We start from the raw sequence: 27,484 nt of genomic DNA on the forward strand, positions 1-27,484 counted from the left end.
TAGTCGCTGCTCTAATTGGCTCACCGAGAATTCATCTCAGTTTTTTTCTTTCAGATTAGAGATAGATTTTTACACAGGTCAAGTCTGCTCCTGCGTCTCGGTTTCTGGGCTTCATTTTTAGAGCGGAGTATTCAAGAGACGTGACACGCTATCAACATTTGAAAACAGATCTGAGAAGGCATAGATTGGCATGATCAAGGTGTTACCTGGATTCAGCCTCTGTGTATTGCTCACATCCATCCATTTGGTGTTAGATTGGTATGAGAGGATGAAGATGGAGCCTGGTTCTATAGACTATGGAGTCTATCTTCAAAGTACGTCTAGCATACTGTATTAACTTGAATATAAAGATCTGAATTTTAAAACGACTTTTGCAACACCTTTTAAGATAAGCGCTAAATACAGGAAGATAAATACGGTAAATAAATACAGTCTTTAAATAAAATACTGTGAACGTGCTGTAGCCTTTAAATATTTTAAATTCCATTATACCATCTCAAGAGAATCATCATTAGCTAGTAGATCAGTAGAAACCAAACATCATGAACACTCTAAGAAGGTAAAGCATTCAGGTCACTACTGTTTATCTTCACAACCACCGGAGACTGAGAGTGAGAGAGAGAGTGTTGAATGTTTGAAGGTTCTGTCTACGACATCCAGAGCATTAATATAGCATAAAACAACTATTTGCTATGTAAAAATATAGAGGAGTAATGTCTACCTGAGCAGAGAATGAAGTCGCTCTCCCACTGTGTGTATTGTAATCCGAGCTTCTCTGTGCTTTGTTGACATAGCCGGGCAGGCCGAGTGTGCCTTTAAGTGCATGTTCATGCATGTGAGCGTGCCCCACTGGCTAGTTCACGGCCGCCACTCTCATACGGCGGTTACAGCTGATAACGCCGTCCCAACCGACAGTGTTGTTGCGGAAGTGTAGCACCCACCCTCTAGTTTACCCCCAGGTTAACAGTTAGCTCTGTCAGCAGTGTTGTCGTTGTTTTCACGTTTAAGGCATGCATCGATCTGGATCAATATATTGATTCAATTATCAAGAATCCAATATCATCGATGCAAAGTGAAAACATATACATATCGTCATCTTTACGCCTTTATTTTGAAATTCCCATCATCATTTCCGTTCAAGCGCACCTCCTTTCTACATAGCCAAGTAATAAAATTGTTATATCATATTTTAGTTGCTTTTTGTGAGTTGATATAAATGTGACTGATTGTGTTGGGTAGACAAATTATATTGTCTCATATCCGGAGCAGGCCCCTGAATTAAATAACATCGTATCGTGGCAGACTGTGATATCAGCAAATATCATATCGTTGTCCAAATCAATATAATATGGTATTATGGTGAAACTTGTGATTTACAGTACACCCCTGCCGTCGCCATGTTAAGAGCCCTGTGGAGGCAATAGATATGCTCTGAATTTTGATTTTAGCACCTCTAAGTATAAAACATCATTTTATATTCAGGCCAACACAGTTTATAGATCTTTCGGGTCATAATGGCATGGTGGTGGATGTGTTTTGTTGTTTGGGGATCATACAGTGATGTATGCTTGCTCCTGTTTTTCTCTCTTATCTGAGTGAAACACCATAAAATTCCTATCAAGCTGGTTGACATGACAATAAATTAATAATTGTTAATTATACACACAGATGCCAGTTTATTAGTACACCTAGCTCAAACTAGAGAGGTGTTGATTCAACTTTATGGTCATTTTGGACATTTGTGGTGCTGTTCAAGTGTATTGTATTATACGGAGAGGCATTTCTCTTGTTTAGCCTACCCTCATTGATACAAATGGGGAGGACAAAATAATAGAAACACCTCAGCATAACGCAATACAATTTTAATGATCACAAAGTTGAATCAACACCTCATAACGGTCGACAAAAAGTGAAACTGAGGGGCTGATACTTCCAAAGTAAGGTGTCATGGACAACACAGGCCTACCTGTCTGTACCCCTTTTACCCCCGTCATCCTTCACATCAGCAGCACCTGATTCATCTCCAACACACCGTACAGTAGCCACACTGACCTGAAGGAACTCGACGATCCATGGTGTCACTGTCATTTAACACAGCGGCACCTCAGCATCCAAGAAAGACAGCCTCGCAGCAGGGGATGTGAAATACGAGTATAATCTCCTGCGCTGATGTCGACCGCTAATGGTGAACGAGCGTGTTTCAACTAGAAGTCCCCTTCCCTTCCCTCCCTCCATCCTCCCTGTTCAGATGTAATTGACATGACTCCTACACAAGTTCGAGCCTGTCATCACAGCGAGCGGTGAAAAATGCCGCTGCGTGCGGAAATGATTGATCTGAAAGACGTTTTAGGGCTTTTTTTGTGCTGAATTGTGATGTTTACATGTGTCGCGAGCCTTCTTTCCTTCTTCTCCCCTTTGTTATTTAATGATGATCATTTTCTATACGTCAAGACAGGATTTAGTTTGAGTTAGATCCAGTATTAGGTAGCCTTCTCTCCACTAAATATCCAATATAAACATTGAGAAATTCTGTCAAGAAATATTTCAGCTGATGATCTATTTACCAGTCTCCTCTTTGGGAAAGCCTGCTATAACTATAACAGTATCAGCATCTGCACCTCAGCATTCTTCCATCTCTCATTCATATCCATTTTTGACCCCCCAATGAATCACATTTGCTTTTTTTCCCCCTCCTTCTTTCTCAATTTCCCCTCTCTCTTCTGTCTTTCTTGGCCACAGATTGGGGTCAGGAGTTTAGTAGGGGAAAAACATTTGGAGCCGGTGGCACGGGGCCCAGAGCCTCTCGCACAAAAAAAGAAAAAATAGAAAAAATAAATCGCTGTTCACACACACATTACAGAGAGCATTAACCTGCCCTGCTCTGCCTCTCCAAATGTCTCCATTACGGCTCTGCTTGGAACAACACAGGCATCGCTAGTCGCAGCCAGCCATCAATTGATGTGAGCAGAAACAGAGAATTAGAGAGAGGGGAAAATAAAGAAAGACAGACAGGGGGCAGGGAGCAAGGTTTGACAGTCTTCAGAAAGGAATCCGAGATGAAAATATAGAAAAACACACCTGTGTGTCTAACAGTCGATAGCTACGCTATCTGTTCGCTTTCACACGCCGTCAATGCGACGTTAACGTTATCACGGGGTCGATAAGTCACAATCTTTGAATAGACAGGCTTGTGTTTTCATTTGGGAATAAAAAACCTGCGGTATATGAAGTGCACCTTGCTTCATACTTTAAAAAAAAAAATACCAGCAAATTTATCTGCAGCCTTGTTTTTCTTTTGTTGAGTGTGACGGCGTTTCTATGATTTTATATTTAGTCTTGATGTGTAGTGTCTAGGTTCAGGTTAGTGGCACGTCACGATTGAGAGTCTCGTATATCACTCCTCCTATCCCTCACTCTTTCTCTCAGTCCTCCAAGGGCAGCTTATTCCTCGAGGTGTCAAGGGCCTCCCGGTGTATGAGGAGGGGGAGGAGCGAGAGAAGGAGATATCAAAGAGAGGTATAGAGCGACGGAGAGCGGCGTCACCTTGGGGGGGTAAAGATGCGAGGATGATGACGACGATGCGTCCCCTTCTTCTTTCCCCTAATGTTTAATCATGAGCCTGTTGATGCTGATCCGTCCCTCCGATGCCTCACATTTCATTAAGGGACTCACCTTCGTTCCCATCTCATTCTGTATACAAGAGATGAGGGCACGTGGTATCGGCTGCGAGCGGCTGATCTTATCGCCACACAGAGCTGAAGAAGCTGGTTGATTTGTTTTTGGGTCCTGAGTGTAATGATAACCTCTTGTCAGCCGTGCCAGCACAGCTCAGACGTAAAAGAACTAATGTGTTTCTTTAGATGTCAACTTTGTATGTTAGAAAAATGAGGAGAGAGGATGTTCATATTGGCAGCGACATACTTCAGCAGCAGCACATGCACCCTGTAGCTACTATCTCGTGTGTGCAGGGTTCTTAGCAATGATTCTATGGTTCAAACATCTTGACATATACTAAATTAGAAAGCTTATTGTAGTATTATAACTAATTTTCTATGATTCAGTGACAAACTGAGTGTTGCCTAATGCAAACCCAGTAGACAGGTGTGTAGGAAGATGAAGTCAAAGCAAAGGTTCCCGCACAATAAGTGTATTAGAGATGCAATAGTTTTGTCATGGATACAAGATCCATACAAATTAAATTTGAGTAAAGATAGAAAAAAATAAATTGAGAAGTAATTTTTTAAAAAAACATATATTTCTATAATGATACTAATCTAATCTTTTTTTTTTTTTAAATGTCCTATAAATAAAAGTTAATTAAAAGATTACCAAAAAAAGGACAACTATTCTTTAGCTTTATCTAAAGATATCACTACAATCAGGAACATTTAAGGGTACATTTATGTGCTTTGTTGGACGTCAATCAAGCTGCAACTTATTAAAAGCCAATGGCTTTCAAATATTTTCTATTTAGTTTTTGGATTTCTTGAGCTATTTTTGAGCTGTCTCACCACCTTCTCTGATTTGTTTACATGCTTTTCAGCTCTGAGTATCAACTCCTCTTTTTCCTTTGTGCATTGCATTGTGCGACAATAGTGTGTATCAACAGCACACTCAAAAATAAAAGACAAATACAATTCTAAAAAATAATAGTATATTTTTTTGTTATAAAATTGTATTTTTTATAATATAATATAAATATATATATACAGTATATTAAGTTTTGTCACTTTGCCGCTTTAACTTGCTTAGAATTAGTGTGGAAATGTGTATCATAGACTTTTTAATCAAGTCTTTGTCCTCCTCATTTTCATAACACAAGACTACTTTTTTTCTTATTGGTTTTATTTTACTTTATCAAACTATTTTAAAAACCAGGTCTTTCTCTACAGGCAGAGATTGCAAGGTTGTCATAGATCCGACAGCAACAGGAAAAGGAAAGATGCAGGTCAACTGAAAAATGTTACAGTTGAATCACTTAAATGCTGCAGCCACTTATGGCAAATACGCAAGTTATTTTGATACTGGTTTTTCTTCTTTTGACTGACAGATCTGTCAACACTACCATTTCTCCCTTACTGTTTCCCTGCTGCGCTCTCTTGCTGAAATTTCCTTTGATTATATGCCTTTAAGTTAGCTTTTATCTTTACTGAACTGCTGGGGAGTCTGAATATGAAAAGAAAATTCAGTTTCCTTTTTCACTCTGTTTACAATTGTAATTATTTTAATGTAGCCGACTTTTGTATATTCACATCCATCCCTCCAGTGATGCTGCGATAAACTCATGATAATACTTTTAAAAGAGCAGTTGTCCATCAGTAAGTTAGGCACAGTAACTAAGCCTCCAGTTCTATGTCCTTATATTCCTCTATACTGGCCCTCAGGTACCTTACATAAGTAATGTGGGACCATTGTAGAAGAAGACTTATTTTCCATTTGCAATAAAATGCTGAAGAAAAATGTCTGCCATTGGGACAAACACACGTAACGTACTACAACAACAGATCTTGATCAATATCTATCTTGTATGATTAAGTCCAAGTAATAAAAGACGTGTTTAGCTTGGTGCCAAGTTACCTAATGAAACTTGGACGGGATTATATATAAAAATGTCATCTTGAATCGATGACGTTGGGCTTTTAGTGTAATGTATGCTAATGTTAGCAAAGCAGGTATAGGGTATTACAGCATCCATCAGTTTCTGTGCAGGATATAAATATAATATAGTGCTAACGGTGTATTCTATCATTTATTTTTGTCAGCGTGCCGTCACTGCGGGGATGTTGGATTGTTTGTTAGTATTATTATTATTATTAAGTGTCTGTTTGTGCATTTCCATCTGTATAGATCAGGGTCAGGTGTCAAACAGCAATGTGTTTTCTCGGTCCAGCCCTGACACTACGGACACCAGAGCCGTGTAATTAAATATACTCAAACATGTCAGTGTGCATACAAACTCTGCTTTATTTTTGAGTTTTCTGTCAATATTGTACCACAGTGCTTTGCACAAAGGAAATTGAGGTGCTGCTCAGTCCGTAAAAAAAATGAAATGAAAATTTTGACTCTAGTAACACCTCAGAAAACAAACAAACAAAAAATACATCTTTGGAAAAACATTTTTTTGTTTCCTCTTCATCACGTCAAATGATAGTGACATTACAAAGTTACAGTTTGAGTGACGTCTGACAGCAGTTGTCTCGTACTGCATCATTTCAAGTTAAACAAAGATGGTAAAGTATGTCGATTGTTATACATGTACTGTAGATGTGTAACTGCTAAAACAGTGAACTATGAAATTAAATGTAGTGTACTGTATACTTTTAGTATGCAGTATGGAATTGGAACATGGAACAGGCAATTTCACTGATTAGCTCCTTCTTTCTGGTTGGAGACATGCTGGTTAGTGAAATCACTGGTGTAATAACACCTGATGTAACTGGTAACAGTTGGTGTAGGTCAAATCCATGTAGTAACTGTATATGTTATATACTATATAACAGTCTTTATAGTATACTGTTAAGTTTTGACCAATTTGTTGCTGCATTAAAAATGTTTACAATTGAATTGTAATTCCTGTTAATTTTGAAGATTGCTATAGTACGATTTTATTATTTTAATACATTTCAGTAAATTTATATCTATGTATTTATTTGTTACATCTTGTTACAAAGTTAGAAAAGCAATATTTAAGTCAAGCCTGATCCAGCCACTTTCACACAGTGAGGCATGCAGTTTCTTAATCAAACATTGGTATCAGATCTGTACTAGGTATTGGCCGATACCCACAGCCCAGGTATCGCTATCGGTATCGGGACTGAAAAAGTCGGATCGGCACAGCACACCTAAAAATAAAAGACAAACAAAATTTAAAAAAAATTATGATTTTTTTTTTTATTACATTTCTTTTCATAATAAAATATATTTTTCTTTTTTTTTTTTCTTTTCCAAGTTTTGTCCCTTTTCAGCTTTAACCTGCTTAGTATTAGCGTGTAGCCATCAGAACTCAAACTCCTGCTGCTGTTCTATCCCAGCTCGTTAATGGTAATTTATTAATTACATTCACCTGGTGCTCCTGGTGCCAATTCTAGCAGTGGGATCTATATTATCAAATCTACTTGTCTGTCTGTCTGTCTCTGCCTCTCCCATATGTTCCTCAAATGATGTGAGTATAAAAGAACTTAAAGCTCCGCCGAAGCTCTTTCACGTTTTCTTCCTCTCTCCATTCGTCTTCATCATTTCACATTACCCCTATCCATCCTCTAAGACTCCTTCCTTCCTTCCTTCCTTCCTCCGCTTCTCTTTTACACTTGTCCGTGTCGCCCCTTTCTCTCCACATATCTCTCTGTCTGCATCACGTCTGTATCTGTCTCCCTCTGACTTTATCATGTGAAACATCGCTTTATCCATCCTTTAAGTATCTCAGTCTGCAACACCCCTTGTCTATCTCCCCTCCGCCTATCTCTCCATCTCTGTCTCTCTAAACATTTTCCTTTGCCACCATCGCCGGATTGCTTCACATGTCTGTATCATGCTTTATGTTGCTTTCTCCTTTCCGTTTTGACTCTTTGTCAGCTCATCTGACTCTTTATTACTTGTAACCCTTTCATTTTTTATTTCAATCTTGGCACTTCGGTGGTGGCCTACTAGCATGATAGCATGCTAATGCTGGTGTGTGCCTGTCATGCCTGTCAGTGTGTGTATGTGTGTGTGTGTGTCTTCAGGGGTCGGGGTGGTGGCTCTGCTTAGCTCTCTGGTTGGCTGAGCCCATCTGTCACTCAAAACGGGCGACCTGCGGGTCCCGGTTGCCAGCCAGCCGTATCGCCACTTCGACAGAATTATGAAAATTCCTGTCTATTGCTCATTGGCCCAATTGAATTACAAGCAGTGCCGTGTTCCGTGCAAGGTTTTTAAACGGCTGATTTAAGGCATACACACACACACACACACACGCGCGCACTACTGCCATGGATGAGGGTTGGCGTGGCTATTTATTCCCCTCCATTTGCAGAGCAGGAAGATATTGTCTGCCTTTGCATATGACTCTTGTTTTGATAGATTTTTGATTGAGTTCTTCTCGGTGTTTGTGTCTTTGTATCTTAATATGCCGCCAAGGCTTTTGTTTTCATCACACTGTTTCTGCAGTTTATGGTGAATTATTTGCTTCGCAGGACGTCTATTCAGCGTCATTTCTCCCTACAGCACTTCACATCTGTTGTCATTTCATTACAGACATTTATTTGACACTGTGTGCCTGCCAAGACACTCTGGATAAATCACACTGTTATTTTGTCTGCTTCCACACACCTGAGTGGAAGAAAAAGGCAGAAAATGGTCTTATTTTCTACTTCCAGCAGTTATTTTTATTGGTATAAGCAACAGCACAGCACAGTCTGTTTATCACTAAGCATATTTTCAGTCAAAGAGAATCAGGTTTCAGTGAGCTGGTGTGTACTCAGTAGGTACAGTACATTCGTACAGTCGCCCCCAGCGATCAAACAGAAGCTGCATTTGAATGACTCTTTCTTCCCTCCCAAAGCCACGGTGACAGGTTGCTACTTGTTAGACCTCCAGTCTGCCTGCTGTCTCTGTTCCTATTTGACTGACTGACTGGTGATATTTCTGCCTCTTTTTTGTCTTCATGTCTGTCTCTTCTGCTTGCTTACCTGATTGCCTGTCTACCTGCTTGCATATATGTCAGTATCTGTTCTTGAATACACTGAAAATGGACATTTTTTAAAGGTCCCCTAAAAAGGTTTTCTCTATATAAAGTAGTTACAGACAGCTTGAAAAGGAGCTAGATGTCAACAATGAGGAGAAAAGTATAAATTATAGCTCAGGGCTGCATTAACCACAGTACAGTAACCACCTTTGGCCATGATAACAACTTCCCCAGGTCATAGAAGTGTTTAAACAATGGATCTGTTGGGAAGACTCAATCATGACACAAGTGATCATCATATTTACAGTTTGCAAACAATGAAGACATACATAAGTGTCCGCGCGCAGTTTGGAAACAGAAGTGCGGCGGAGTACAATAGCTTGTCAAGCTACGCAAGGGCATTAACCACCAAAGATCGCGAATGCAACCTAAACAAATTGGCTTTCCAGATCCTTGTGCTATCAGTGAGTGGGTAGAAGACATTAGCAAGAGGCCCAATATTCAGTGGCTCAATATATATACATGTATTTTGTGGAGAAACCTAGCATGTAACGTTACACCATCGAGAAATTACGAGCATATATGTCACTAGATACTTACAACTACGTTTTTTGTGATCATGTACAGAACATCAAATACCATGACAGACTCAGAGTTTTGAGTTTATTGAGTTTTGAAATGACTGCTGCAATCACGACTATTTTTGATCATGTCCTCAGTCCAGTGGTATTCAACACGTTTGGTTTAACGAGTGATCATGTTAATAGGTGACTCTCAGCCGAATGCGTCGTGGTTGCTCATAGTGACGCAAAACAAAGCCTATAATCAATTTTAAATGAATACTTATCTTTGGTTATTCTCGACGCCAATCAGTTACTACGAGCAACCCCCACACATTCCGCTGAAAGTCACCAGTTTGGCCACTTGTTAAGCCGAAACGGTGAAATGGTTATGATCCTGTTGGAATTCTGTATAACTTGAGTCCGCTGTTGGAATATCGATTCTCATAACTGAACACACAACAAGCAGACATTTTGATGGTGGTGATCATTTTAATTCACTGTTTAAAGCTTGCGAACTTGTCTGGATGGCTTGGGCAAAAACGCCACTTTCGTTGCCAACATGCACGCACATATTTTTGATGACGTCGGCTGTAGAATGGTCTATAAGAAAGTTAATTTAAAAAGCACACATACTTTAGGATTGAAGAAATAAATCGTTGACCCTCATTGCCGGAAAAAGTCACCAGATTGGTTCCCAGTTCAGTTCAACAGTGCTGATAGACCTTTTTCAGGGCAGACATTTTGACTTGTCAAAATTGGAATAGCACAGGTGTAACAGCACTGATTACATTAATATTGTCTCTATTCCATTTAAGGGTCCCATTAAGCCTTGCCAGTGAGTCAGCATGAATAATGCAGGGGCCTTGGAACTGGTAAAACTAAATGGTATGCAGCCATTGTTATGAAAGACTGCTGTGCTTTTCATGCTATGACATGGCAAAAAGTCTGCTGTGAAAAAGGTCTATTGTAATTAGGCTTGTCACGATAATTACGCTATCGACTTATCGTACGATATATGGACATGACCTGCATAATTTTTGCTGACATGATATTTTTGATTTATGTTTGTTTGCATCAATTTTAGCCAACATGATGCCAGAATAAACAGCAGGGATTTCCCTACCATTATAAGATTTCGTCATTGCACATTTTTTTTAAGGGTCTGAGAGTCTATTTTATTTATTGTTTTGGTTGCGTGTTTTTTTTAAATTTATTTATGTATATATTTATTTATTTCAAATATTTTAATATTTTCTTCACATTCTAATTCCAATGTCTGAATATTCTTATGTATTAAAAGTTCATTTCTCTTTTAAAGGGTGTACTTTTACTGTATTGAGTACTGTATTATGCTATTATATTATTATTATATCAGTGCCATAAAAAGGTCTTAAAACAACAAAAATATAGTTTATTGCAATTATTTCTGGGACAATATATCGTCCAACAAAAGTAGTTCTCTATGGAGGACGGAACCTGCAAAAATCAAAAATAAATAAATAAATGACATGATAATTCAATAAATATGACATTAAATGAACAAGAAATTGAATGCATGAACAAATGAATAAAGTATTTATTTTTTTATTTTGGCAGGTTTTGTCCTCCATAGTTATCGTGACAGGCCTAATTGCAATTAGTTGAAAAGGTATGGACCCAGTAAATTTGCACACAAGTTGTCCTAGATGTAGCAAGAGTTCTTGAATTTTACAAATTTGAAAATCCAGAAAATAAGAATCACATAGCATGACATTATACTATAAGCTCTACAAGTTTATTTTTACCCATCCAGTCAGTCATGGGACACTTTATCCTGAAGCAAAGAGAGACAGCAGACGTAACATTGGTGTGTTGAAGCTTTCTTGTTCCAGCGCGCTTGCTAGCTGTGTCCCAGGTGTATTTTTACATATAAAATCTCAGCAACTCAAACTGGCAGTTTTAAAGACAACAGAAACCAGTGTAGTTTATTATTTATTCATTAGCTTTTCATGCTTTCTAACAAGGTTATTTATAGCACCAAGAGGATTCTTCGGTGGCACAAACCTAAAGAGCCATTCTCTGTTGACCCTTTTGTGTGCGTGTTGTCTTCTTCTCTGCCTACGTCTGTCTATCTATTCCTCTTGTCTATCTGTCACTGTCTGCCCATATCTGTCTGTCTGCCTGTCATTGTGTTCGACTGAGAAAGGAACCCACCCACGGTTGTCTGGTCTCGATCTCCATGGCGACCTAATCCTCGCCAATCCCAGAACAGTAGTGTTCCAGTTGAGACCCAGTGTGTTACACCAGCCTGTCATCACTGATCACAGGATAGAGTTGCTTCTGTTTTGTCAGGGTGGCTTTGATCCACATCTAATGACGTTGGTGTGTGTTGTGTGTGAGAAAGAGAGAGAGAGAGAGAGAGAGAGAGAGAGAGCATTTGTTTGTCTTTCTTACTTTAACAAATCCCCACATAATATACAGACATCTTCAATTCATGTGAATTCATTTGAGTACACTGGTATGAGAGTATGTCTGTAAGTGTGTTAGTTTGTGTGTGTGTGTGTGTGTGTGTGCGTGCGTCTGTCTGTGTGTGTCTGCGTGCGTTGTGAGTGTGCGTGCGTGTGTGTTGCCCCGGCCGGCAGTAATGAATCCAGTGGTGCTGTTGGCATGAGCAGGGCCATGCTATTAACCTCTCTGCCAGCTAGACTGATCTCGCCCTGTCTGTCTGTCTCATCGGCCTAATGACACTCTCACACACACACACACACACACACACACACATAGACCTGTCCTTTCTAATCAAATTTCCATTGAAGTGAAAAGTATTCTACATTGTCCAATCATCTCTATTCAGAGAGTCAAAAAGCTTCTGCCGGCATAGAGAGAAGATTTCTTTTTTAGCACCCACTCAAAGGAAGTTACTCTTCAAAACTGTTTCAAACGTATTAATCTCCACTTGCCCTCTGCAGCCAGATCAGATTTCACTGTATTTTACACCAGTTTCAACAGCGCTTTTATGACTGGGTTTCCTCACTCATAACAGTCACTGTAAAACCACAACTCTGGATGTGTGCGCTCTTTACTTTTGATCTGACAAGGCCGTAGCGTAGTAGTTCCGTCACGTCGGAGTCCCCTATAATACCGTCATTTGAGATATAAATCAGTCTGAGTTTGTGCGAGTTTTACTTTGCCAAGCCTGCCAAGGAAGATTTAAAGGGACATTTCAAAGTTTAGAACTCGGGGCAAAAGCTGGAAGTGGACTAGCTTTGCATACGCCCCAAATTACAGCCTGTGTGCTTGTTTAATGAGTTTGTGGCGGCACTCTTGGTCGTCACCGAATAAAAAAAGCAACATGACATGACGGGGGAAAAAATATGACATGAAAAGTGCTGTCAAACTGCTTCACCAGTGGTCGTAAACGTTGTTTAATTGTCTGTGCTTGGCTTTGTGTGTGTGTGTGTGTGTGTGTGTGTGTGCGTGTGTTTGCGAATGAGAAAAGCCCAGCCTCCATAGGAAATCCTTAGAGGAGCGAGGAGCACCTGGCGCTGTCTGTAGTCATAACAAACGACAAGGAGGGATTTAGACTGTATTGGTGCCAGCTTGTTACACGCACTCCCTGTTCACATTCTCCCTCATAACCGCCGTGTAATGCAGCATCGGCACTTGGCATGGCTTCGCCCTCGCGAGTTAGTTTTTTAACTGCGCCGCTCTGGAATGCCCCGGCTCATCCATGTGTCCCTCATTAGGGTTACGGCCAGGGACGGGCCAGCGGTAATATCCAACACACCTCATCCCATCTGTGAGCTGACCGAGACGGAGATAATGTAGAGAGGAGGATGCATTTGGCAAGCCAGAGGACATAAAGTTAGAGGTTTCTGCAGCGAGAGTTCATTAGGCAGAGGACTGCTGGGAGACGGGTGTCAGCCTGGTCCGAGCTAAATTAAAAGCGTTACGATCAGATGAATTGGGAAATGGATAGAGGCCAGTTTTAGTGTAGGGATGTTTTTGTTTTTATTTTCCTGTCATTCCAAGAGGACTTTAGGTTAGATGGCTTTTATGTGATTGACTATTATAGTACGTCACCCGGCACCTACTGTGATGCCTACTAATCGCACCTAACAGCCAATCTTCATTACTTTTAGTTTAAAGTGAACGTTTTGCTTCAACCCTCAGCCTTGACCTTAATGTCTCCCCTCTAACCGTTTTGTGATTGGTTGTTTCAGCAGGTGGCGCCATATGGCCAGCAGGGGATGGGGGGCTACAGCCAGCAGCAGCAGCAGCAGCAGCAGCAGCAGGCGGGGCAGCAGGGAACCCCTCCGTACTTCAGCCCCCCTCAGCAGACCCCCCCTCCGGGCCCGACCCAGAGCCCCTACCTGCAACCTCGACCACCGCCACAACAGGTACTAACGCACACACGTATAAACTCATCACACTCAGACCCGGACACCCACTGTGCTGTTTCCTGTGTGGAAAAAAAATTGGCCAAGACATTCAGCCTAAGTCCCCTTTACATGTCGTGAGCAAAAAATGGAAATGATTACCATAACTCAATAAATAAATATGAATAAATATATCAGTTACACATAGATGCGCAGATGTCGCTTATCAGATGTAACATCGAGAATAAAATTTGATGTATCAGCAGGAAAGGGATTTCATCCAAATCTTTTTCCATGGGTTGTATTTTAATATTTTAGTGGTGCTGAGATTGGAGAGATTATTTTAAGGGATAGACTGTGTGTGTGTGCGCATGTATGTTCGTGTGTAAACAATAATGTGGTGTGTCGGTGGTCCAACATGCCTGGTGTATTGGTCGCATTATTCCCCTCGCATTATTCATGAGAGGTATTTTAGGTAAATCTCACTCTGTGTTTATTTTCATATTCTCTTAGCTCACAAACACATTTACAGAAACAGCAAGTTCATAGATTGGCCACTCATACTGTCGTGTATAAACATATATTGCACATTTTCTATGCACACAAACCCGCCTGTGCAAACCCAATCCTCAGTACAACAAAAGGCCTGTTCCACAGATTTGGATTGAGACTTGTCCTGCCAAGTTTCAGCATGATGTTCTGTAGAAGTTTTCCATCGGGAAGCCGGGTTCAAGCAGTTGTTTTTGAGTTGAGTGAAGGCTGGCCATGTGTTTCCCATCCACCCCGCTGCCAGAGGGATCTATCAGCCTGCGTGGAGTGACTCTGGCTAACAGCCCTGCCCTGGATCAGAACAGAGCAGAACAAAATTGAGAACAATACAAGACGGGAGAGATTACAACAGAACTGGACAGGAAGGGAAAGATCAGACTAAGCAGGGAGGGAAAGGGGAAGACCGGACGAAGCAGAACGGGAAAACACAGATGAGTGAAGTCAGGATGCCCTGAGCCATTCTGCAAGATCAGCATCAGGGCTGATAAAGGCATGTTTTAATTCATCAATAGTGGCTATATAAGTCCAGATCCAATCTCTGTTTGTTTTTTGAAAAAAAAAAGGCAATTCTTAATTGCAGTACCCAAAAGTACTGTATATAAAATAGATAGATGTAGCACCACCTGAGCCATACACTGAAATGCTTCTTACACATTAATACATCAACAGTTTAACACTGAAAGTTATTATTGGTACTCATTTTCTTTCTAATTCTTGCTTTACCTAAAGATGCTAAATTACAAAGTCAGAGCAAATCTACGATTGAGGCATTGCCTCCACACAGCTCTCAACATGGTGACGGCTGAGCCGGAGGCTAGCAGCTAACAGTGCTAACGACACTATCAGTGCAAATAACGGCAACAGTGTCGACCAGCAGCTATCGGTGCTAACAGCACGAACAGTGCAAATAATGGCAACAGTGCTGACAGAGCTGTTAACCTGAGGGTGTGCCGAAGGGTGGGTGCTATGCTTCTGCGACGACACTGTGGGTCGGGATGGTGTTATCAGCTGTAACCTCCGTATGAGTGCAGAGCTAGCCAGTGTGGCACACACACTGGGACTCACGTGCACTAACATGCACTTGCAGCCGGACCGGCTACGTAAACAAAGCACAGAGAAGATTGGATTACAACACGAAGTGGGAGAGCGACTTCATTCTCTGCTCAGGATGACATTAATTCACGATATCTTAAATTGTAGGCAGGACTGTAACTTGTATTGGAGTGATTTCTACTTTTATACACATGAATGATTTGTGCCTCTCCCGCTACAGAGCAGAATGATCACACAACAAGAGCGAGCCGTTTTAATGAAGATATCCACATTGACAGCTCATCCCTACAGAACAGAACTGTATAGAATACATCAAGCACAGCACAGATCAGGATACTCAAAGAACCATTTTCCTCTGCAATTATTTCTCATTTTAATTTAATTTAATTTAGTTCTAGAATTTAAAGGCACATTCATGCAAAGACAAACAGGTTTTTTATTTTTTTTTTTAAAGCGTTCCTTTTTTTGGCCCAGACACCGTACTGCGCCATTAGTAGTTCACAAATGTGAATAGACTTATTTAGCATCTGCACTAGTTGATGCCATTTGGCAGTGGTGTAGTCGTATCTGTCTGGGTAGTTATACTGTGATTTACTGAGATGTAGTTAAACCTTCCTTTAGACAGCCTTGAATATTGAGCACACCAAGACAAATAGCCAAGCAAAAAGCCATTGTGAACACAAAAGCAGGTTGTCAAAAAAGGAAATCGTTAGTCTTAGCATAGTAATTTTCATACTTAGTGAACATTTTAGCCAGCATGCCTTTTGTCTCACACTGAAAAAAGCACTTACTCTTGTTTCCTCACTTAACATGCTCACACACACGGACCGTGCAGCCTACTGAACAAACATTATTCACTCTAACTAGGAGAGACTAAGATCCATGGCCACGTTGACATTTTGTGACAGTAATGGTGTGTTTTCATCATCGCTGATGATGTGGCGGCAATTGACCCTCGCTGACATTTACACACCAGGTAGTTCTGCCCAAGCACTCTGATTGGCCGAAACCACGTTTCACCTGTGCTGATAGGTCCCATATTGGTTGCTATGCCAACTGCTGTGGTGACCACAGTGCTGGATTCCCTTTGTTTTTTCGGCATGCACGATAGTTTAAGGGGAAATGGATTCAACATCAATGTTGCATCCCGCTGTCTTTACCTTTAACCAAGAAATCCTTCCTATGTGTTCGAGCTATGGAGTATTTTATGTCCCGGCAACACAGCAGGCATTCCTGTCTGCTCGCCATCAAACTGTAGACCAACTAAATCCACTCTTTCTGTCGACTAATAAGCTCCCATACTTTTACATTTACATTACATTTTGGCTCGGTTTGGGAATGTGCTTTAACAAGAAACCCAGCTATTAATGGACATGTACAGTTAAAGTACCATCTTTCCATCTAGCAGTCCAATCCCACTGAAATTTAACAAGGTAGATATACAGACTATGTGTAAATGGAAATGTATAGTCGGTAATGGGCTACATTTCTTGAGACAGAGGTGGGTTCTTGGCATATACATCAGTGTACTTTGCACACAGCTACACCAAATCCATCTTGTGTAACAAATGCACAATCCAGTTCCAAGCACTCACTTTATTTCAGCAGTTTATGTTCAAGTAATGACTGAAAATACACAATATCATTATATTGATCATTAAAAAACATGACATTTTACACATAACAAAAACAAGCCTGTGCGGTGACATTAAGACAAAGTTAATTGTCCATCGATTGAGTGAGTGAGAGAGGAATTTAGAGCGGGAAAGAATACCAGAAAATATCAGAATACATTTAAATAACAAAGAAACTAGGTCCCTGTCTTTGAATTTGGATCCAAGAGTAAACATGTTTGGAAATTGAACTTAAACGGTGCGGTTTTCTAATAAATAGAAGATTTGGTGTGCTTTCAGCTCAGCGCTTTATATTACTTAAATTTTTCTCTTCTGAGTGAGTGTGTGTCTTTCTATCAGTTTTTGTATAAGTGTGCCTGCGTGTGTCTGTGTGTACACTAATCAGCCGAGTGTGCTGCAGCAATTCTGAGCTGTGAAAAGGTCAAACGGTGACCTTTGTCTGTGATTCTGGGCTGAAATGAGACATGATGTGAGCCGCACGGAACGGATTACGCGCACACACACATACACACAATTGCAAGCGCACACCAGATTAGGATGTCATTGTGGTTTTGACCCCTGTTTTTTGACCCTGCATTACTCTGAGAAATCCAAGCTGAAAAGTTCTTTATTTTGTTCTTCTGGCGCTCTCCGCAGTTCCTTTCCCCCCACTCCACTCCCATTAACCCTAGCCAGAGGACATCCTCCAGCTGATGGAACCATTCCAGCTGCCTTTGACACAGAATTTGCTCCCCAACCAACAGCTATTAGCTGGTTTTGTAACAAATCGAAGTGAAAATGCCGTCTTTCTTTGAGTCTATTGCACTGCTGTGACCTCATCTGATTGCGAGGAGCAGAGCAGGCTAAAAAGACATTTCTAAGACATCAAGGCTGATACGAAAAAATAAAAAAAATATAATATTGCATCAGGGAAGAAGTAGGTTTTGAAAAAAAAATAAATGTGGGTGGTTTGCTGGTGGTTTTTGAGTGTCTGTGGGTGTTTGAGAACAGCAGATATTTTTAAATTGATGATTGTGAGTTATAGTACTCAGAAACACTGTGACATATACTTTACAGTAATTGATTGAGAAGGCTTTTTGACCTCATACACTGTTATTTGTATACCAGCATGTCATTTTCCACCAAATGCTGTTGAATCAAGGCTCACTACTGTAAAAATGCAACAGAAAATGATTTCTGCTTTGTGAAAGGAATATTTAAAAGCCATGTAATAGGGGCCCCATTTTTGGAAGTATATTTTAACAGACCCTATAAATATCATGACCCTAATGTTTTTGGTCTGATTGTTGGCTTCAATTACAGCGTGAGACAAATCTCTTAAAAGCAGAAAAGCGGTCTTCCTTTTCCCGGCCATATTGCACTTGACGCATAACAGATGAAGCGCCTAATATTTTGTTACTGTCTAATACTTTCTACCTCATAAAAACGTAAATGAGAGAGCTGTAATTTCAAGAATTTGGAGATTATTTTTTATGGCGTGTTTGTTTTATTGGGTAGTATACACTGGAGTGTGACCGGATGGACTGAGGGGATAGACAGAAAGGAGGTGAAATGCAACTGGCCAGCCGCCAGATTTAAACTCATAGGCTGGGTCCCACCAATAAAGGTCAATTTAATCTAACATTAGTTCTAATCAGAGTTTAGCAAAGATAGATTTAAAATTAGTAAATCCAGAATGAAATTGAGCAGAGCTCTGTTGCACAATTAAAAACTAATCCAAGTTTAAACCGAAATTAAAGGTGCTCTATACAATATCCAGGGCATTAGCCTAATATAGCACCAAACAGATATTTGCAATGTAAAGATATAGAGGAGTAATGTCTACATGAGCAGAGAATGAAGTCGCCCTCGCTCTGTGTGTGTTGTTATCCGAGCTTCTTCTATCTTTGTTTACTTAGCCGGGCCGGACGCGTTAGCTTTTAGTGCATGTTCGTGCATATGAGCGTGCCCCATTGGCTTGCTCATGGCCTCTGCACTGCTACTTGGAGGTTGCACATTCGGCGGTTGCGTTAATTTTCGGCTGCTATATACATGTATTCCTTAATGAAAACGAGTCTGTCGCTTAACGTTTTTTCGAAAACTTGATTATTTTGCTCAATCCATCTCAAAAAGGCAGCTATTTTCAAAGTTAAACCTCCTCTAGTTGAAGTTTAAAGTGGATCACATTTTAAATTGGAGTTTAAAGTTTTGGTGCAAAAGAATTCAATTTAATCCAGTAAAAGCTAAACTGAGAGATTTAAATTGAATCTTTCTTAATTTTAAGATAGTTTTAAAGTTTGGTACAACATGACTTAAAGTGGAACCATGATTTAATCAGGGTTTAAAAATTAATCCTTGTTGGTGCAACCCAGCCATAATGTTGTCAGAACATGGTACTGGCTTTGATCAGCTATTCCACAGAGTACACACTATTTAATTTTTCACTAACGAACAGTGTGTTAGATTTATGTTTAGAAAAGTAATTACATGTAACAGAATATGGCTTGCCTTTTTTTAGCATAATATTAACTGTACGGTGAATAAGCCACTGAGTGGTATATTTCGGTGTATGGTAGAGTTGTCGGGATTCGACTGCTGGTCTTTGAAGAAGGAAGTCATTCCCTGTGACATTTACTCCCCGTAGTAAAACCTTCCTATCCACTCTCCTCTGTGAAACTGATCCCACCGGTCGTTTCTTCTATTGGCCTTAACTATTTCCTCTTCCTGTCTGAGAGTAGGCCCTGGGGAGCGGTGCTGTGGCGTAGAGGAGCTCTCGGCTGATTGGAGGAGACAAGCTCACTTTACAGGGACCTACATGGAAGGAAGCTGATTCATTGGTTTAGATTAGCGATGCTCATGAGCGCAACATCACATGTCCACCATGTGGTGTAAACTAAAAAAACTAGGGTGAATACTATTTTACTGTTATTTTGAAAAGACAGTAACTGCTGCATGCGTGCCCTCCACTGACAAAATAAAATGTTCAGACCACTAAATTATGTTTTCGCTTTTCTGAAGCAAAGAAAGACATTTTTCTAACATTTTAATGGATTCATTTAGATATTTTCAAAAGTAAAAGTCCCAAGAAGTGTTTGATTCAACTTTTTCCCATGGTTTAGTGTTAAAAAAAAGTTAACAAAAATCGTAATAAATCGTATTATTGAATTGCAATACTTAAAATCGCAATACATATTGCATCGGCACCCAACTATCGTGATAGTATTGAATCAGGAGATAGGTGTATCGTCCCAGCCCTAGTGCTCACATGCTGGCACATCACCTGGCTCCTTTACCTTTCACTACTTCCACTGTGTCATTTCCTATTTCCTGTCTGTCACCCCTCCGCCCCCAACCGGCTGAAGCAGCAGGCCCTTTTCCCCCACCCTCCGCCACCCCCGCTTTTAATCACACCAGGTTAATTAAAAGGCCGTCGAGCCTTTCTGCGGCCTGGCTTTATTACCCCCTCGCTGTATACTTGCTCTGCTGCCTCAATCACCGCGACTGCACCTCAATGCACACACACACACACACTCTCTCTCTCACGAGGAAACGGTAGCTCACCTTGGCGACGAGGTGGAGGGAAGTTGAGGGGACAAGACGGGAGGAAATGAGAGGCAGGAAGGGGTGTGTGTGTGAAGTGAGAGTGAGGAAGGAAAGGTGTGTGTGTGTCGAGGGGGCACTGCGTGTGGGTGGGTGGGGCGCCCAAAGTTCAATGTCATTAATTGGTCACCATTTGAATATTAAGTGAAGAACTCTGTTAATTAACAGGATAATAAAAGTGCTGCTCGCTGGAAGGGGGTGGGCAGAAAGAGGGAGGGAGGGAGCGAGGGATGGAGGGAGGACAGGCTGCGGAAATGGAGGGCATATGGTGAGAGAGGAGGAGGTAGAGAGAGAGAGGCTGGGTGTGGGGTGATAAGAGGGAGAGAGAGACGTCCATGGGTAAAGGTCTGGCAGTGGTAATTTGCGGAGAGCCGCGTTAATTGTCATAACCTTTTAAATGGCAGAGTTTATCGGAGTCCTCTAAATGTCCCCGCGTATCGCCAAGGCAACCCTGGGCCTGCCGCACTCCTATTGGCCGCCGCTGACAAGCACTTAAGCTTGATGAGTTTTCAGGCAAAAACTAAATGATAAAATTGAAAAAAAAAAAATCCCCTCTCTCTGTATATATGTATATGCTGTATATGTCAGCTAGGTTTAGTGTGTATGAGCGTGTGTCTGCATGTGTTTGAGACTATGTTTTTAATTTAGTGTTTTTTTTTTTACCTCCACATTGACTGACACTTGCTAATTGCTCGACTAGAATCCGCCACTGTTTTTTTTTTTTTTTCTTCTTTTTCTTCTTTTTTCCCTTTTTTGATTTATGTTTGTTTTTGTACAGCCGAGCTGCAATTCAAATGCAAATGAACGAGAACGCGAGAGGTGTTTTTGGAACGGTTAGGACAATCATAATGGCTCAGGAAAAAAAAGGGGGCCGGTAGTTAGCGGCACAGCACCCTAGGGGCCTAATTTAGCTGCCATTTGTTAGGAAATGCCGCTACATTTGTTCCTGGATACAGACTTCACAGACAGAGAAAGAAAGAGAAAACAGCAAAAAAAAAAAAATGTCACAGTCAAAGTCGAGCTCGCCAACACACCGCCATTGTTCCTCCGTGCTTTAGCAAAAGTCATGTGGGTGTACACCAGTTTGGGTGGATGTCCTCTTTAACTGCGAGCCAAAGCAATTGAAGTGAATGGGCGGATGGGGGTGGTGTTGACGGGGACTTGCGAAGAGTGTGTGAAGTGAAGATGGTACAAAGACTGGCTCTTATTTGATTAGCCTGTGTAGAGGAATGAGAATGAAAGCCCTGGCAACGGCATCTGCAGCTAACACTGTCAGCTACGTCTGACATCATCCCTAAGGGACGGCCTGCACACATACCAGTGGGTGTTTGTCTGTGCGTGTGCGTTCCTTTCTGTGTCTGCATGTGTGTGTTTCTGTTTATATGGGCAGGAGTGAATGCTTGCTTGTGGCTGTGTGAGGCTGTGTGAGAGTGTGTGTGTGTCCTGTGTCGGAGCTCTGGTCCTCTTCTTGTAGTCTCTTTGTGCTAAAGGTCAGGGGGATTGCTGCGATAGAATCCAATCTGAAGGACACAGCACTAGAACAGGCCCTGCTACAAATGGACCTATTAAGATAGGCTGGACACACACACACACTCGCATACCTCATACGGATATACTGTAGGCATACACACACAGGCATCCTTGCATATGCACATACAGCAGCTGTTTTCCATTCTAATGGTCACCTCTCTTCTGATGATAATAATAGACTGCACCCTGGAATAAATGCCCATCGTTTACACGGTGTTCTAACCAACACACTTTTAAAAGGCAGTTGCAGGAGACGAAAGTAGGTCTGCTGCCCTATAATATATTTACTGCGTATCTGACATAATCAGAATGTAACTGCAATGTTTTCCAAATATTCTGAAATGGATCAAAAGATGTAAGTGTCAGGAAAACATGAGAGACAAGCGCATCACAACCAAATGTTGATTTGTCACATTTTTTCAGAACGCCGTGTAGCTCGGCTCTCGCTGCTGATTGTTGCTTTAATTACGGTTCAGTCAGTCTGATTGGTGTGTGCGTATCTGCAAGTCTGAACCAACGCGCGTCTGTGTGTGTGTGTGTGTGTGTGTGTGTGAACGCGGGGTGTTGAATATGGATGTGTGCCCCCCCCCCCACCAGCACCACCAACACCACCACCGCCTCTCCTTGATGCATAGATGTTTTTTGTACATGTCTGTTAGTGTTTCTTCTTTAAAGGTTGGTCGTTTTTTTTAGCAGCTCGGGCAAATGAAAATGATTTGAAAAATTAAAAATGCTGCCTTCAATGGTACCGGTAGAGAGCAGGGCATACACACACACACACACACACACACACACATATATATATATATATATATATAATTAAAAACATTCGGATACAGCAGGAAACACACTTCTTACCTCTGTTTGACCCTACCGTTGCAGTATATCCCAGCGGGTGTGTGTCAGTCCCAATGGACATCAGAGACTCGCTGTCCTTGGGGTAATGTGGAAGAGGGTGGTGGTCAAATGCACTGGGCTTCATGTTGTATGTGTGTGTGTGTGTGTGCATGTGTGTATAGTGAGGCAGTGTGTTTTTTTTTGTGAAGGGGAGGGGGGTTATGGGCCTCTCTCTTAAAGATGTGCAATTAAGCTTAATTTTTAATGAATATTAATGGCATTAGCGTCAGATTTTGTCGAGATGTGCATCTGCCAAGGTGCAGGGGAAAAAGGGGGGTGACTAATTCATTTGGTAGTCATGAGGAGAACGGCTGGAGATGGGGGGGATGAGAAAGATGGAGATGGGATGGAAAGGTAGGAGGGGATGAGAGGGGGAAAGAGGGAGAGTGATGGATAAAATGAAAGAGATGGGGATGCGAGAAGTGTGGAGAAAGCAAGAGATTAATCAGGAAAGCGGATGGACAGAGAGGAAGAAGAGGAGAGAGAAGGAGGTGGAGTGATGCAGAGTGAGGGGGCAGTTAAGGCTGAGAGGAGAGAGTGGATGTTGAGGGGAGGTAGAAGCAAAGAGTAAATGTAATTAGGACAAAAGGTAGGAAAAGCACAGCCAACACAGAAAAGCAGAAGATGCTGAGAAATTCATTTGACCCCCTATAATAAAGCGAGAGCCGGCGTGTGACGAAAACACTGACATCCGCACACAAAGTTGATAAAAGCGAGATCGCCCCAGAGCAGACAAAGGCGGTGGAAAAAAGGATTAAAAAGCAAGCATGTTAACATTTTCAAAAATAATGCTGAAGTATAGTTTGAAGTAACCCACATCTTTTTCTCGCTGTTTAAAAAAAAAAGAAAAAAAAAGGAGATGGAGACAGATGTCAGCCAAAATCAGCTTAACGTAATGGCTGTGAATTCTGCTCCCTCCTGCTGCTTTCTCTTATGTCAAGTGGTGGCATCAAATGTGCTCGCTGGCTGTCATGACAGTTTCACTGCTTGTTTTCCGAGGCAATCAAACTCATACAAGCAAAGCGAGGCAACATTTCACCTTGCTCCCTGCTTGAAAAATAGAGGTAGAAAGTGTGCAGTGCAACCAACCAAAAAGGCTCAGTACAACATTCTTAAATTAGGTGTGAGCCAAAACAGAAAGGAATTGTCAAATTGGTTGTATGTCATGGTTGGAATTACTGTTTGGGGGCAGGATTGTGGCCTCGATTTTCCTTAAACTAAAGGACTAAATTGCTAGCTCCAGGAGGTATTGTTCCAAAGCACAACTTGACCTTTGACCTCTTCTGTTTCTCTTTAACAAACATCGCACTGACACTGTGCAAGAGATTAAGTTACAAAGCGAACTGACTGCTTTTATACGTCTCATATTCCAGACAAACGTCAGCGCACGACATCGACACGTTTCTGCTTTCCGAACATTTCTCACTTACCGTTCCTGAGTGGCTGGGATTAACATGGTGCTGCAATATTGATTTGCGTCCGCATAAAGCCCTCTCCGGCTCTATATATTACACCACATTCAGCAGTCATCTATTCAATCAAATCTAATATTACACTGCCTCTCCACACAGCTGTCTAATAGCATTTAACTCACAGTTTGATTCTTGCATTCCCTCATGTACTTCAAACGCTTGCCTTCAATATCCTTCATTCGTTTCCACTATGCCAAGAAGAAGTCTTTTGAAAAAGCACGGAGGATGAATGAGCGTGTCTGTGTGTGTGCGCGTATATGTGAGTGTGTGTGTGTGTGAAGACAGGATTAGCTGTGGCCTAAGGCTTAAGGTATGGAGTGGAGTGTATTTTAGAAGCTTCTAAATTAGCTGGGAAATGGGATTTTGAGACAATGGACTGGAAAAAACTCAAATGAAAGGATGCACTCGCAGCACTCCTTCATTTGCCTCTGATGTTCTCTCGCGCTCGCTTTTTCTACTCTTTTTTTTTCACCCTTCTTTCTCTCTCTTCATCTGTCCCTGTGCTTTCCTACCTTTCCCTCCTTTTCTCCTTTTCTCCTTTTCTGCATCTCACCTTCTGTATTTCTCTGTCAGCATCTAACCCTCCCTCCTCCCAGTCTCGGTTTCCATCTCTCTCACCCTCTCCATCCATATTACAGCTGACAGTGATGATGTAAGAACGTGAGTGTAAACAGTAGTATGAGGCTAACCTCACTTTGACCCACTTAAAACGGAAATCCCCTCGAGTGTACACACACACACACACACACACACACACTACAGACTCATATGCCTGAGTAAATATTGGACTTGGGTCAGCAGCCACTCTTCTGTGCTCATTTCACTGTGTGAGCAACTGTCTGTCCATGTATGCATTTTCATCTGTGAGCTGGACTGTGCACGTGCACACGCTCTTTTCCACCAATCAGAAAGTCACCGCAACATCTCCCGGCCTCTATTTCTCCTCCCTCCTTCCCCGGGCCTTTATTTACCTGTGGAGGTGTATTTGTGTCTTAGCCGGGTTTGTGCTTCAAACGAAGCACTTCCGACCATGTAATAAAAGCCCGACGTTTGGCGCGCGTCCAGGCTCCCATTGATAAGCACAGGGGGGGCTGTGCATACAAACACAGGGCTTGCCCAGGGCCCTGACGAGGAAACTAGCATGGCTTTGTTTTTTAAAATAGCACATCCGTTGTCTGTGCACCCACCCACTTCATGGGATGATATGTGATCCAGTGATTAAACCACATCTGGGGGAACAGGGTTTCCCTCTGGCTTTTAGACGTGGTTAAGGAGATGTTTCTGGTTTGGGGGTTTTAGGTTATGAGTGGATTAAGAGAGCTATTGTGGCAAGATTGTGGCTCGATGTTCCATTTATTTGGCTGATTATTTTCACTGTGATTATTATTTGAATAAAAATGAAAACGTAGTTGGTTAAGCTTTATTTATACAGAAAGTAAATTAGAAATCAAGATCTCTTTTACAAGATAAACCTGATAATAAGTCACATATTTGACACATTAGAAGACAGTTCAGTCACACAAAGTGTCAACACACACACACAGACACACTAGTTAAAACAATCACAAATATTAAGAATATCAGCAAGTAGAAGTGACAAATTATTATGTACTTTTTTCACATCTTATATACATGCCCTTGCTTTTTTCACTTACTGTGAACATTTTGCATTCAATTTAATTAAATAAATGAAAAAAATAAATCACAAATTTCCCAGAATAACGTAAGTTATTGTAAGTAAATTAGAATATAAAAAAATCACACCAATGTGATTGATGTGTTTGATCACATGAAACACATCAATAAATGTGTCTTTTTGATTTTGATTTTTGGCCAGTATCCAGTTACTTTTACTTAATGAAAAACTGTGTACGTTTAGTAGTTACTTCATTGTGCACTAGCAGAATTTTAAGTCAAGAACATCATCGCAAGTTTTGAGACATTTCATAGCATTTTTTCTGTCTCTGCTTCATGTTTCGGTCCATATGTCAACCAAAAATATGACACATTTTGGAAGCACAGCACTCCCATAAAGCCAATGTCCCTGTCATTTAAAATATTACCGACATGCCATCAGAAAACTAAAATCATGATAATGGTTTATCTTAAATTAATTGAGGTCTCAGTGAATAAAATGATCCATATTGAAACATATGAGACAGATAAATCGTTGGAACATATTCAGGGACCTTACGCTAAACAAAGTTATGAGTTCACTTCATACTAAGACTGTTTTTTTTTTTTTTTAGTAAGTGTCCATCACATTCCTACATAGATAGAATAATTGACATTTCAGGAAACATTTAACATTTTCTATATTATTTGAAAAAGTGCTTCAGCGATTTAATTGGCTAATAATTGGAACGCGAATTTGAAGGGACTACCCTAGGGCATTTAAGGTCATTAAATTACCTTTTCTTAATAATGGATGAATGAATACATTAACTTTTTGTCTCTGTGTGTGCACAGCTGCTAATGCAGCATGCAAATGTGTGTAGACTAACTTTACAGGTAATGTATTAAACCTTATATCAGATTTCATTAAGAATGTACAAAAGTACCGAATTGGTATTATTCGCCCTGGAAGCACAAATTACGACACATTTAATGCTCTAATAATAGATCCATTTCACATGATACATCTCTTGCTGTGAAAGATAATCTTCAGCTATAAAATTATATCACCTAGCTGACAGGGATATTGCCCACCTACTACAGTATAATCACACAACAGATAAGAAATCAAACTGTGGGGAAAAATGGATTTTGCAAGTAAGAACCTGAACACACCCTGCATGTATGTGTGTGTGATTGTGTGTGTACCTACAGTATGTTGCGTCTGGTTGTGTGTTGAAGCACTCGTGTGTGATCTCTCGCTGCGTCTCGCCGATCAGTTATCACTAATCCTTCCACACAGAGCTCTTTAACAAGTTGCCATTGTGCTGCCGACGCTTAACATGATGGAGGAACGACCTCCGCGGTGAATGAAAAAGAAGAGGGAGAGGGAAGGAGGGAGAGATACAGAGGGAGGGAGAGGGAGAGGGCAACACCTCCGACAATGGGGAGAAAATTGGTTTACACTAGATAGGCTTGTGATTACAGAGGGAAAGAAAATGACTTAGATTGAACAATAGGACTGAGTGTGTGTATTGGTCTGTGTGTGTGTGAGTGCGAGTGTGTTTTCGAGGAT

At 41.0% G+C, this 27,484-nt stretch overlaps 1 protein-coding gene across 1 annotated transcript in view; it reads left to right on the forward strand.

Annotated features, from left to right (window-relative positions):
• The window catches only part of LOC119504271 (AT-rich interactive domain-containing protein 1B-like), a 199,258-nt gene that overhangs the window by 36,836 nt on the left and 134,938 nt on the right, over nucleotides 1-27,484 (forward strand). The window contains exon 3 of the mRNA XM_037796316.1: nucleotides 13,425-13,601. Within this exon, the coding sequence (XP_037652244.1) occupies nucleotides 13,425-13,601 (177 nt within the window). The remainder of the gene's footprint in view (nucleotides 1-13,424; nucleotides 13,602-27,484) is intronic.

The sequence above is a fragment of the Sebastes umbrosus genome, chromosome 16, assembly GCF_015220745.1.
Source record: "Sebastes umbrosus isolate fSebUmb1 chromosome 16, fSebUmb1.pri, whole genome shotgun sequence".
Lineage (NCBI taxonomy): Eukaryota > Metazoa > Chordata > Actinopteri > Perciformes > Sebastidae > Sebastes > Sebastes umbrosus.